The sequence below is a fragment of the Lissotriton vulgaris genome, chromosome 6, assembly GCF_964263255.1.
Source record: "Lissotriton vulgaris chromosome 6, aLisVul1.2, whole genome shotgun sequence".
NCBI classification, from domain to species: Eukaryota; Metazoa; Chordata; class Amphibia; order Caudata; family Salamandridae; genus Lissotriton; species Lissotriton vulgaris.
In genome coordinates, this window is record NC_141694.1 from 649,177,478 (window position 1) to 649,191,118 (window position 13,641).

The window sequence follows — 13,641 nt, forward strand, 5'->3', positions numbered from 1 at the left end:
CATGTATACCATTACCTGGACGACTGGCTAATAAAGGCAAGCTCTCACAGAACATGCAAGGAGCACGCACAACGCGTGACGAATACGCTTATGGACCTGGGATTCTCAATCCACTGGGGAAAATCCTCTATGGAACTAGAGCAAGTAAAAATCTTCCTGGGAGCACAGTTCAACACCATTCAGAGCAAGGTGTTTCCCAGCAACAACAGGACAGTGGCACTACTGAAGGAGACGCGCCTCTACCAGAAGGGGCGAGCCCTGACAGTGAGGACAGCGATACATTTGATACCAAACATACGCCTCCACTTGAGACCATTCCAAGAATGGCTGCAGGAACAATGGTCACAAGCTACAGGAAGTTGGGAAGATCTAGTGGTTGTAACGCACGCAGTGCAGGAGGAGATGTTGTGGTAGAGCAAGAAAAGCATGACAGAAGGGAAGCCTCCAACACCTCCGACCCCAACGGTGACCATCACAACAGATACATCCCAGAAGGGATGGGGAGCACACATGAGCAAGCTCAGGGTGAGGGGTCTGTGGGCTCCAGCGGATGCGGTCAAACACATCAACTACCTGGAACTAAAGACCGCGTTCCTCGCCCTGAAAGCCTTCCAGACGAAACTGTACAACCAAAGAGTGCTGATCCAAACTGACAACACAACGACGATGTTCTACATCAACAAACAGGGAGGAACACAATCCGCTCCGCTATCAAACCTAGCACAGGAAATATGGAGATGGACCATCCCACTGAAAATAGACCTGTTAGCCATACACCTTCCAGGGAAGGACAATGTGGAAGCAGACTGGCTCAGCAGACAGACATCGGCATCCCACGAGTGGGAGCTCAATACGCAGGAAACACAAAAGCTATTCAAAAGGTGGGGAACGCCGTCAATAGACCTATTTGCAACACACCTAAATGCAAAAGGCCAATGCTTCGCGTCCAGGCAACCAGGGAAAGGATCCCTGGGGAATGCCCTATGGAAAAGTTGGTCGAAAACATTTGCCTACGCTTTTCCCCCCCGATACCACTGATACACAGAGTACTCAACAAGTGCACAGCCAGCAGCATGACTCTGATCCTGGTGGCACCACAGTGGGCTAGGCAGACATGGTACTCACAGATAATGGAAATGGCACAAGGTGCCCCCCCAAATTCGGGAAAAGAAAGGACCTACTCTCCATGCAAAACGGAGAAGTATTACACCCAGAGCCGGAGAGCCTCCGCCTGGCGGCATAACTCATGAAGAACTAGAGTTCGCGCACCTGAGGTTACCTGAGAGCACCCTGTGGGTACTACGAGAGGCAAGGAGACCTAGCACACGAAGGTGCTATGTGGCGAAGTGGAAAAAGGTTCACACAATGGTGCAGCAAGAAGAAGCTACACAAAAAGATGACAAGAGAATCAACGGTGCTAAGGTATCTCACGCACCTGCCGAAGGAAGGACTGAGCTCATCCTCGCTGAGAGTACACCTGGCAGCAATAGTGGCCTACACAAGAGGTGAAACAGGGAAGAGTTTCTTTACATCACAGATAGTAAAGAGCTACCTGGAAGGGGCGAAAATAATCGCACCTCCAAAGAGGAAGCCGCCACCGGCATGGAACCTTAATTTAGTACTAACAGAACTCATGAAAGCGCCTTTTGAACCCATCCATAAGGCCTCTCTACAAATGCTAACAATGAAGACAGCTTTCTTGGTGGCAATCACCTCACTGCGTAGGGTGAGCGAACTACAGGCGCTTACATTACAAGAACCCTACATCCAGATACACAATGTTAGGGTGGTGATGAGAACGGACCCACATTTTATGCCAAGGGGGGTGTCGAGGTTCCACATCAACCAGACAGTGCAAATACCTAGTTTCTTTCAGAAACCGACCACAAGCACAGAGAGGGCTCTGCACACTCTGGACGCTAGAAGGGCAGTAATGCACTACATAGAAAGAACCAAGGAACTCAGGAAGACAAAACAGTTCTTTGTGTCCTTCGCAAGCAGTTTTCTGGGTAAACCAGTAACAAAGGGAATCATCGCACAATGGATCGCACAGACAATACATATCTGCCACAAACAAGCAGACCAAGAACTAGCGGAGGGGGTACGGGCCCACTCTACCAGGAAAAAGGGAGCAACAATAGCCTTCCTGGCTAACACACCCATTCAAGAAATATGCATGGTGGCAACATGGGCTTCAGTGCACACGTTCACTAAGCACTACTGTGTGGATATACAAATGAACAAGGAAGCACAAGTAGGACAGATGGTGCTTCAACATATATTCAGCAACCAACGCCCATCTTCCACCCAGCCACCACAAACATAACAAACTGCTCTATGCACAGCATAGTGAATCCAGAATGATTCACGCTGCAAAACGAAGTGTTTCTTACCTATCGGTGTAGTTTTGCAGCTTGAAGATCTTTCTGGATTCACTAGCGAACCCACCCACCTCCACCAGAAAGATGAGGCTGCAGAAACAGGTGGTAAAACAAGGACAATACTGAAAACAGACACCTTGAAGGACTAAGCAGGTAAAACACTTACTTGAACATTGCCAAGGATTCGCAAATAGCACAAAATGAGAAAAAAATAATCCGAAGATGGCGCCCAATGGTGGGAGCTTCGGCAGGAAGCGTGCCGACGTCACGAGAAGGACACCAAAAGGTGGACGTCCACACCCACCTGGGCTACGAAAAAAACAAAAAACAAAGAGAAGACTACGATTCCGGACCCAACCACTAGACCGCGGAATAATGCACAGCATAGTGAATCCAGAAAGATCTTCAAGCTGCAAAACAACACCGACAGGTAAGAAGCTATTTGTTCTTTAATCACAATTGGTTTACCTAGGTATGAATAGTGTTTATAACTGCAAATATGCAACATTTCATGCATTGTCATTTTAATTTGAGGAGCGAGATTTTAATTATGACCCAAATGCGTTCATATTTTAAATTTTCTTGTTTTATTCAACAGTTAAATCTGGCTTCCCAGTCGGTGTTGGAAGGATTAAATGCCTGCTTTGATCATCGAGCAGAAATTTATGTTCCTGAGTTGGGAATGAGTTTTCAGGTAGAACATGAAAAGACGAAAATCTTTGGATGCCAAAATCCCTTTCGACAAGGTGGTGGCAGAAAGGGTCTACCTAAGTCATTCCTGAACAGATTTACACAAGTAAGTCTAATCCACGTATTACGTTTTATTTTGGCAGAATATTCAAATACCTCAAAGGATGTTAATACCCCTCACTGTAAAACATATCTTACTATCTAACAGTATTGCCATGTACGCCTTTTAATCCCTCATCAATGAAAGACATATGCATCCTTCTTTGTAGTATGTAAAGTGCTCAGCTACCTTTTGGCTAGGTCCGCTTTATAGAAGTAAATCATAAGTATGTGTTCCATGTAGAATATAGTTAAAAAGTTGGTCTCTAGATTTATGTTCAGATAAATTAGAATTTCGTTGCAAGATCCTCTGACTTTAATTTGATATAAAAGGTCATCCGAAAAACAAAAATATTTTTTGCTTTAATGCTTTTTGAGTCACTTCTTTAAATGTGACATTTTCCTGGTAGTCTGCAAGCACATATTTTGTGAGTCTTTTTGAGGTGCAGTATTTCTGTTTTAATTGTGAAACCAAACTCCATCTCTGAATGCAACAAGCATTGCAAGTCTAATGAAGAATCCAATAATGAAATATCTTTGAAAAATGTATATGTAATTATATATGTTAGAAGGCATATGTGGCTGTAGATGCACATGAACATAAAAACGAGGGTATGCAGTTACTATAGCAAACAACAAAAATTCTCTCTTGAACAGGTCAGTAGAATCCTTGGGATTCAGCAGGGAGTGTGACAACACGGGAGCAAGAGCCAACATCGGGCAGGTTCCACATTGGGCTGGCACTGCAATTCCCGACTGGCACCCACAAGGTGTCTCTTTTCGGTTTGCCATTAATGTTTTATGAAGCCTAGGTGTGGGGCTAAAGATGTGTTGATTGGTGTGAATAATAAAGATTTGTTCAAGATGGTGTAGGTTAAAATAAGTCAGGAGGTGTTCTAAAAAAGTTTCAATATGCTAGTCCCCTTGCCTATGTTATAAATGTGCTACCTATCACCAGAAATTAATGGTCTGTTAGCTAGTGGGTCAACTTGTTTCATGCCCTAATCAGTCCGCAAAAGGCCAGGTGGCAGTTTGTCATGATCTGTGTACCCTAATCGACACGGTCTGGAATAGTGAAGTGCCATATACTGCGATTTCCAATCACCTGATAACAATTAAAAAGTGTTGGATACCTTTTAGGGCAGATAAAAACCATCCCTAATATGGTGCGGTTGGACTTCAATGAATCAGAGCGGGCCACATGCTAACTATGTGCGAGTGTCCGTCGCAATGGTATGCAGGACGACCTACCCAAGCTCGGCTCCCTCCAAGTCCTTCTAAGACTTCCGAGGAAGACAAGCCACTCAAGTATAGCGTGCAAAACCTGTAGGTACACTTCCCCCTGCTCTTTTTTTGATAAGCAATTTTTTGTTGATTTAAAAAACATGTAAACAATTCAGCCAATACACGGATATCACAAATGTAAGTTCATTCACACTAGCACTGTATACCCAATCACCAGTCCCATAAAAATTATATAGACACAATTTGGAATCAGATTAGTCAGGACCCTCCACATTCCCCAACCACTTCCCCCACACTCTACGCTATTTCTTGACAGACCCCTTAGCTTTGTAAAGGGCTTTTTCTTGGGTCGCACACCAGTTTACCCCTCTACGCCACCTTTCTGTAGTTGGCGGGTCGGGGTTTATCCAGGCTGCCGCGATATCCCGCTTGGCCACCATCATGGCTGTGTTGAAGAACAGCTTCTCATTCCTGGACCCATTTAATCCATCTGTGATCCCTAGCAAGGAATGACGTGGGTTGTGAGTAACCAGTACCTCCGTTAGCTCCACTTGGATCCCCAGAACTGCCCCAAGCGGGGGCGCAGCCAAACCATATGGAAGAAGTCGGCCGGGGCATGATTACATCTGGGACACGACGCGTCTGGGCGCAACCCGCCCGATGCAGGGGAGTGAGATACGCCGCATGCAAATAGTATAGCTGAATCAACTTGAGTTTGGCGGAGACGTTGACTATTCTTGGGGCCATAAGGGCGTCACCCTAGTCTACCTCGTCAAGAGGGCCCACCCAGTCCACCCATTGATCCCTCAACTTGTCTAGTGACATGGAGGTATTGTTGACTAGGGTACGGTAAATACGGGAAACGCCCCCGTACCAAAGTCTCCCATCATCGTCTGAGCCTCAGTGGGGCTGTATTCAGGCAGCCTCGTGTCGTCCGTGATGTGCATGTGGAGGGCGTGTCTCAAATGCAAATATTTATGAAATTGGGATGAGTGTAGGGAGTAGCGAGTTTAGAGCTCCTGGAAGGACAGCATATGGCCCCTTGCCCATATATCCCCTAGCTGAGAGATACCAATTAGATCCCAAGTTTTAAAACCCCGCAAACCACTGACTTCCCGAAGCCAAGCACCCTGCCAGAGGGGAGTACACTGTGTCAACTTCCCCGTCCACCCAGTATGGCAGTGCGAGGCCCGCCAGGCCAACAACATATAGCGCGTCAGTGCAGGCATCCGGGCCAGAATGGGCTCCCCGTATAGCATGGCTTGGATGTCCGTGAGCCCCATTTCGCTCAATTCGAGCCTATAGGCTGGATCCGAACAGCCCCCCATTGAACCAATTGTGGATTACTAGAAGGCGTACCGCCAGGAAATACAGATACAGATGCATCATCCCCATGCCGCCGTCGTAGGAGGGGATCTGGCAAGCCGTCAGTGCCACGCAGGGCCTTCCTCAGCGCCAGAGGAATCTGGTGATTAGACTGTCCAGTTCCCTAAACCAGGCCCTAGAGAAACAGAAGGGGGTGTTCTGCAGGACATAAAGGAACCCGGGAAGGATCATCATTTCAAACAGAGCCACCCTTCCCAGGGGGTTCAGAGGCAGCAACTTCCATTTAAGGAGGTCCTCCTTCGCCTTCTTAACTAATGGGGCCATGTTGAGGGACCATCCCAGCTCGGGAAGTAGGTTGATCCAGATCCCCATATATTTAAAACATTGCCTCCGGAGTGGTATGGGGGCCTGCCAGTTGAAGCACTCTCTAGAGAGATGATGGGGGATCAACACTGATTTCCCCAGGTTGAGCTGCAACCCCGCAACCCTGAGGTTTGCTCGAAAGCGTACAGAATCCGGAGACACTGTGGCCCAGAGGAGGCGGGGTCAGACAAGAAGATAAGAACATCATCCGCATATAATGCGATCTTGTCCGTGTCCGTATTGGGCCATTCCCATCCACGGAGGCGGCCTTCAGCCCACACCTGGGACACTAAAGGGCTCCATCGCCAGGGCAAACTGCAACGGAGAGAGGGGACACTCCTGCCTAGTGCCCCTGGCGATGGGAAAGGTCTCCAAAAGTACTCCATTAACCAAGACTCGCGCTCTCGGGTGGGCATATAGGACCTGGACCAGCGAACAGAAGTATGGCCTGAACCCATCTCTATCAGCACGCCCTGTAGGTACGTCCAGTCCACTGAATCGAAAGCTTTTTCGAAATCTATGGACAGAAGCGCCAGATATCGAGTAAGCCGGTGCCGATTTTCCAAAGCCAACTGCAGCCGTCGAAGCAGTGACGGGTCCCCCGCTGGCTCATGAACCCGCATTGATCCGGGTGCACCAATGAGTTCAAGTAGGGTTTCAGCCGCTGGGCCAAAATGGTGGCATAGAGTTTAATGTTTGTGTTCAGGAGTGATATGGGGCGATACACATATTCGGGAGGGAGGCTGGGACTTCGGGAGAACCACTATGGTGGCGATGTCCGCCTCCGGCGGAAACAAGTGCTTTTCCACGGCTTCCGTAAATAAATTAGCTAGGTGAGGCGCTAGGGTGCATCAATATGTTGCATGTGGAAGGCCGTCCGGACACACCCCACCCACCCCGGTCAAGGAGAGCAGCGACAGTCAGCCCAGGAGTTTGAGCAGTGTACACTCTCCGGTAATATGCAGCAAAGGCATTTGCCACGGTGTAGGAGAGTAGGGTCTGCTTCCTATGGTCACCCCCACTTTTTCCTGTGATTCTCTGGTTTTTCGACTTTAGTGTGGCTGTGGGCCTGCTAATCAGACCCACAGCCCAGCTGTTCTCTCTCTAAATTGATACCATGTACTTTAGGTACATACCTGATTAGGTATTGGATCACCTTTGTGAGCCCCTGTATAGTGTACCATAGGTACCCAGGGCATAGGTGCATCCAAGTCCTACCAGAGGCTGCAGCATGTATTATGCCACCCCTGGCTGGCCATTCAAACTGACACCACAGGCTGATCCCTCGGCTTGGGTAAGGTTGGTTAATCACCCCTTACTTAGATATAGTATATCTATATCTACCTTAACTATAGACACATAGTAACCTATAAGTCACTCCTATGGCAGGCCTTAACAATCCTGGAGGCAGAGTGCTTGGTTTTATGTGAGAGGGGGCCTTGCATGACCTGATCCCCTCTGCAGCTTTCGGAACCATGTCCTTATAGCTGTTCTATGATATACCCATACCATATATTCTTAAGTGCATTATAATCCTCGCGGTTAATGCTAACTTTGGTTTGGCTTTGTCAAAACATGTTGTGTAAGGTGTCAAACACTTTGGAATACTACCCCACACCTGATCTGGTGATGGGGGTAGCATTCCACCCTTCTAAGGGAAAAGACATGTATGTTCCTGCTTTACCCAGTTAAAGTTAAACAGAGCCCCAGCATCACAAAATGGATGCTGCTGCCACAGACACGAGTCTGACCTCCTGCTGCTGGGGGAAACTCCAGCAAGGGAGGCCTGGACAATAGGTTTTCTGTCAAGGGAGGTGCTAGGACCTCCCCAGACAGCCAGTAGTGTATTGGGGCAGGGTGGGTTGAATGGAAAGATGCTTTTCCAGACACTGCCTGGGGCACACAAGGTGCTCCATGCATAGCCTGGTTCAAACTAGCTGCTGGGGCACTCCAGCCCCGCTCTGGCGCGAAACTGGACAAAGGGAAAGGGGTGTAACCACCCCTTTCCCAGGTCCACCCATAGGAGGGACCTAGCAGGTAATCCAGCCCATTTGTTTAGTATAAAGATAGGAGCGGTGTCCACAGATTTTAGATTATCCTGGAACGAAACTCCTGTACCTTCGACGTTCTATTTTGACTAGAAGACTGAAGACCTCTCCCTTGTGGTCAAGGAGTGACCACCCTGTGCAAACAGGCACCACCCGTAACTTGCCGGTCTGCTTTGTCGACGCTCCAGCCGGAACCCGAAGACTCAGCGACACATGAACTGGACACTCAGACTTCTCTGACTCCGACCCACATCCACAGCAAAGCTGAGACCCGTGGCGGACACGAGAGACAAGGGACCGGACACCCTGGACACCCTGCTAATAGTGCAACTACCGAGGCACCCTCGCAGTTGTGCATCGGCGTACGAGAAGCCCCAGACCCGAGCGCCATTTGCACCGAAGCTCAGCCCTCCACACTCCACGAGTGCCGCGCGGGGCCCACTCTTGCATTACAGCTCAACGCGTCTTCCCGGTTGCTAGCCCGCTGGCTAGTGAGCCCTCCGAAGACAAACCTTTGAAACTAAACTGCTTTCCCGGTTGCTCCAGGCTTGCTCCAGGTTCCCTGCAAAGGAGAAGCTCCTCAGACCTTGCTGGTCTGACCTGAAGCCAATCTTCACTTCCTGCGTGGATTGTGTTTGCCAAGGCTTGTTGGGTCCAATCCGGATACCGACACCGCAGTCAACTAGATCCTTCGTGGCACAGCTCTAATTCAGCTCCTGGTAGCCATTGACGCCTTCTGGTCCTTGTGGCTGCAGAGACAAGCTTCACCTCTTCACCTGAGATCATTGGGACATCGCCTGGTTCCTTCGTGGTCACTGGCTAGTGACCCAGACTCTGTCCCCTCTACTTTCAGGTTCTTACCTTCTTCGATCCACCCGGACACTCTTCCACTGGCTGCCTGCAGCACTTCTTTTGCAGATCTCCATTGAAAGCATTGCCAAAACCAGACACGAAAAGACACCTATGCACCCGACTTCCCTGGGTGAGGTAACTCGAGTACTCCGGTGCTCCAGTGGGAATTGACTCTCCAAGTGTCCTAGTTTAAAGGGGTTTTGTCGTAGTCCATCCGGAAGTGCCTTTAAACAGTAACTTTGATTCTTCTTCGTTCTCCATTATAAGTCAATGGTAACTCGAGACTGTGTTTAGACACCGCACGCGTCTCCCGTGGGTCTCCTACTTCCTAACTTTTGGTTGTCTAGTGTAGCCCCAGCGATGCCCTAGGCCTATTCACCATTTCTGAAGTGGTTCTTATACCACTTACTTAGTATATGGTTTGTGAGGCCCCTAGGGCAAAACTGTATTTGTGCAACTTATCGTATGCTAATTGAGTAACTTGTGATGTTCTTCGATCTCTGACCTCATAAAGAGTTCAGAAGGGTTGTGTTAGAAATACATACACATATATTTGATATTTACCTTGTGTGGTGTCCTTTCATTTGGTATTCAATGGATTATAATTGGTAAAACAGCTTGCTTCACATGGTCTCTGAGGTCTTCGCCTAAGACTGCTGGTCCATTCTACCACTAGGATAGATTGTCTATAAGGTTGACTTTACAACCACCATCAATAAGGGTCATTTAGACTGGTGCAAGGTGCCCACTAGAATAGTGGACATCATATGCCAGGCTAACTTCTCACACACAGGACCGCATTGCACCGCTCCATCGGTGCTTATTATTGTCCCGGAGGAGGGCCAATTGTCAGGTCTTAGCGGCATCCTCTGACGTGAAACTGCTCCAATCGAAGCGCCTGCGCCTCCTTGGAAGATATCTCCTGAAGGTGTGTGAAGCTGCTGGATTTTAATCTGCCGTTTCGCGAACCCTCTTAGGGTCGCCTTCCCAGCTTCGCACAGCATACCCGGCCACCGATCCCTCATTGGTAGCAAAGTATTGTATAAGCTCTTTCCCTACCTATTTTTTGAAATCTTTATCCTGGAGGAACCAAGCATTCATCCTCCATGTTTGGCGGGCCGCGGAAGGGGGGCCCCTGAGCTAAGGGTTATGGAGGAATGGTCAGAAATGCCTCTGGGGAGGATACAGACGTCAATAATCAACAAACAGTTGTGCATGGGGACAAAGATCGCATCTATGCGCGCTTGGGTGTGGTGAGCCGCGGAGGTGTCTGTGAATTGGGTGCTGCGTGGGTGCTATGTGCACCATGCATCGCAAAGCCCCAGAGACTCTGACCAGTTCCGCAGCTGTTTCGCACTCATCACCTAGCGCGGTGAATGGGGATCCCGATAGGTCGAGGGCTGCGGCTAAGACTGCGTTGAAGTCTCCCGCCATGACCTTGTTGCCTGCGGGCACGTTATGTAGCACTGAAACAGTATGTGCAAGTGTGGGCGAAAGCATGGAGGGAGGGGCATATATCGACATATGAGTGAGGGGTGTACCAGCCAACGATCCGCAAACTTCCACAGATGAGCCTTGAGGTTCGTGTACCACTCAGGAAAGGACAAAGGGCAATGTGCGCCGTGGAAGGATTGCTACCCATCGCGAGCCCCTGGAGTAGCCGGAGTGCCACAACCTATCATAGCCAATATGGGCCAAGAAGGGGCAGCAGTTACCCAGAAGGTGCGTTTCCTGAAGCATGAGGATGTCTATGTGGAGACGCTGCGCATGCCTTAAGACCGCTGTACGCTTGTGCTGATCCAATAAACCGTTGACATTCTACAACAACACGTGGCGAGATCCCAAAGAGGAAGAGTTATCTGTCATGATCGGCAGTTTCTGGTCTAGGCAAAGCACACGTCTTTGGGTTTATAGATGCGCTTGGGAGCCTACAGTGGTGCGTGCGATCTTTTACTGGAGGGACACCTCCAACCCTCCCTCCTGTGAGCTGTATCATTCCGTGATAGCTGAAACAAAAAAAACCCAACAAAGAGCAAATCAGAGTACAGGAAAAAACTTTCGGGGAAGATCTTAATGGCACAATTCACGTGGAAGAGCCGATGTTGCTTGCGGGCTTCAGATCGGATAGTGTCTCGGTCCATGAGATCAAGAACCTGCATTATAATCGGGTGGGAAGGGGCGCCCGGCATTGGCTTAGGAGCCAGGGACCGATGCGCCTGCTCAGTCGCAAACCAAGGGGAGAAGGCTCCCTCCGGAACCTAACATCTCGACCACTTCTCTAGGAAGTCCACTGTACGACCCTGCTCAGCTCCCTCCGGGAAGCTCACCAGGCGGAGGTTGTTGCGTCTAGACCTGTTTACTGCGTCCCCCGCCCGGCGATACAACTTCTGAGTGTGGTACTGAAGACGGGCCACCTGCCCCTTGAGTTGCTGCACGTCATCTTCCACGGAGAATATCCTGGACTCAGTCTCTTTAATCCAGGCATTTGCGTTGCAAAGGTCTTGCCTGATGAGTCATATCTACTCTTACTTCTGCGATTTTGCCCTCCACTGAGGTCTGGGATGTATGGATGGCCTGGAGGATGGCGGCCAGAGGAGCCTCCTGCGCAGCCACTACCCCGGTAGCTCCCCCCTCTGGAGTCGTGAAGCGGTCCATTTTTGTCTGGGTAGCCGGGACCCTCTCAGATCTGTCCATTCTGCCCATGTCCTGCCCCCTGGGAGGATCGGTCTCTCAATGACCACCCGTCCAGATTCCACTCCAGACCGCACCCAGAGCCCACAGGGCTAATGTCGGATCCAGGACCTGCACAACAGATGAACACTGGAGCTCAGTACCGGGCTACACCAGCCCCAGGACGGGGAGGCACAGCCAGACCAGCCCAACTCAGCTGCGGGTCACAGGAGGTTCACCTGGAGCGGGGGAGAGGGGGGTAGGAGACTGGGCGGAAGGAAGGAAGGAGGCCGTGCCATCCAGTGCCCCCCGCACCCACCTGCGGCCTGACCGACGGCCGTATCCTCCACTCCAACCCATATGCCTTGGCACCCCCACTCCATACCTCCTCTCCAAAGGCGCAGGAGCTCGCCTCAGGCCCATTACTGACCGCCGACGGGGCCCGCAGTATCAGCACAGGGCCTAAATCCAACAGGGCTAGCAAGGGGATAGCAGGCCTCACCACATGGCTTCCTGAAGCACCCCATGTCTCCAGGAGCCCACCAGCAAATGCAGACTGCGCCTCCTCGACAGGCTTCCCCCAGGCAGGATTAGCGATTCAGCTTCAGCAGGCAAGCAGTAAAGTATAGGGGCTGTAGAGGGCAGACACACGCCAGACGCATGGGGTGCACTCACCCCTGTCCCATTACCCCCCTCTCACCCGAAGTCACAGACCCTCAGTCCCACCAAGCACCTCCTCTAGATCTCCACTCAACGCCAAGGGCCGCCCCCCCCCACAGCCTTAGCCCCCCTGCCGCCCGAGGTGGTGGCTGACTTCACGGCAGCGCTGCAGGGGGGCCGAAATACAGCCACAGGGCCTCCGCCACAGGGGCCCCAGGGTCTGTGCCTTGCCGCAGTTGTACCCAAGGCACCAGCGTAGCAGGAAATTGGAGGAGACCTGGCTGATAGTTGCCAAAGGTGAGGAAGAACTTGCACTATTGCATTTTTCCTTGCGGAGGGCTGTCTGGTTAGGCCTTGCCCTTTGATGAGTCACTGCTGCCCGAAATGGCGGCCGCGGCCTTCCCCACACCCCTCGGGTTCCAAGAAGGGGAGCACAGCAGCAGGATCGGAGCGTGGGGCTATGGCCCCCCACCTGCAGTTCAACACCAGACGCACAGTGGGTGAGGGGGAGGAGGTGAGGGGATATGCGTCAGACAACGCCCCCCCCCTTCGCTTTACTGCCCGATCGACAGCCGAAACCTCACCCATTGGCGCAGCCGCCCCCGCTCCCCACCTCCACAGCGGTCCCCCGCAGCAAGCGCCTTACCAGCCGTCAGTCTAGGCCCCGGGGCAGCAGGTATGGTCTGATCCTCTCTGGGCCTCCTCACCAGCTCTGCAGGGCTCCATCCACAGAAGGCGGCCCGCGGCGTCAGGCCAGGCCTTTAGGCATCTGGGCCGGCCTAAGCGCCTCCAGGCCTCTCACACGGGCCCCACCAGATCTCAGCCAGCCGCCGCCGAGAAGAGGGAACCCCCGCCACGCCACAGCATCAGGGCCTGGAAGGCGCCGCAAGGAGGATTCAGGCTCCACAATCCAACTGCGTGACCCAATGAACCCCCGTCCCGCAGGCAAGGCTGGCCAGGGCCGCAGGGGTCAGGGCGCTTCTCCGGCGGCAGCCGGCATCTTAGGCTGACGCACAGCGGGTTTGGACATCCAATGCGTCCCGCACAGCTCGAAAGTCTCCTCTCCAAGCAAACAAAAAGCCCCTAGGCAGCAAAGTACAAAATGCGGAGTTCCAGGAGATCCCGATGATGGCGGATGGCAGAACGGATGACTGATGGGTCCAGAGCACACGGTAGGTGCGACAGCCATCTTGACGTTCCGAGCCACGTCCCACTTCCCCCTGCTCTTGTTCACCAGCATAATCCTACCAAAAAGCATTCAGCACCGTTCGAGGCATGTGGGCTGCTGAATTCATATCTGTGCATAG

At 51.3% G+C, this 13,641-nt stretch overlaps 1 protein-coding gene across 1 annotated transcript in view; it reads left to right on the forward strand.

The window, feature by feature from the left end:
• The window catches only part of MDN1 (midasin AAA ATPase 1), a 2,142,100-nt gene that overhangs the window by 673,839 nt on the left and 1,454,620 nt on the right, over positions 1–13,641 (forward strand). The window contains exon 38 of the mRNA XM_086926648.1: positions 2,980–3,177. Within this exon, the coding sequence (XP_086782774.1) occupies positions 2,980–3,177 (198 nt within the window). The remainder of the gene's footprint in view (positions 1–2,979; positions 3,178–13,641) is intronic.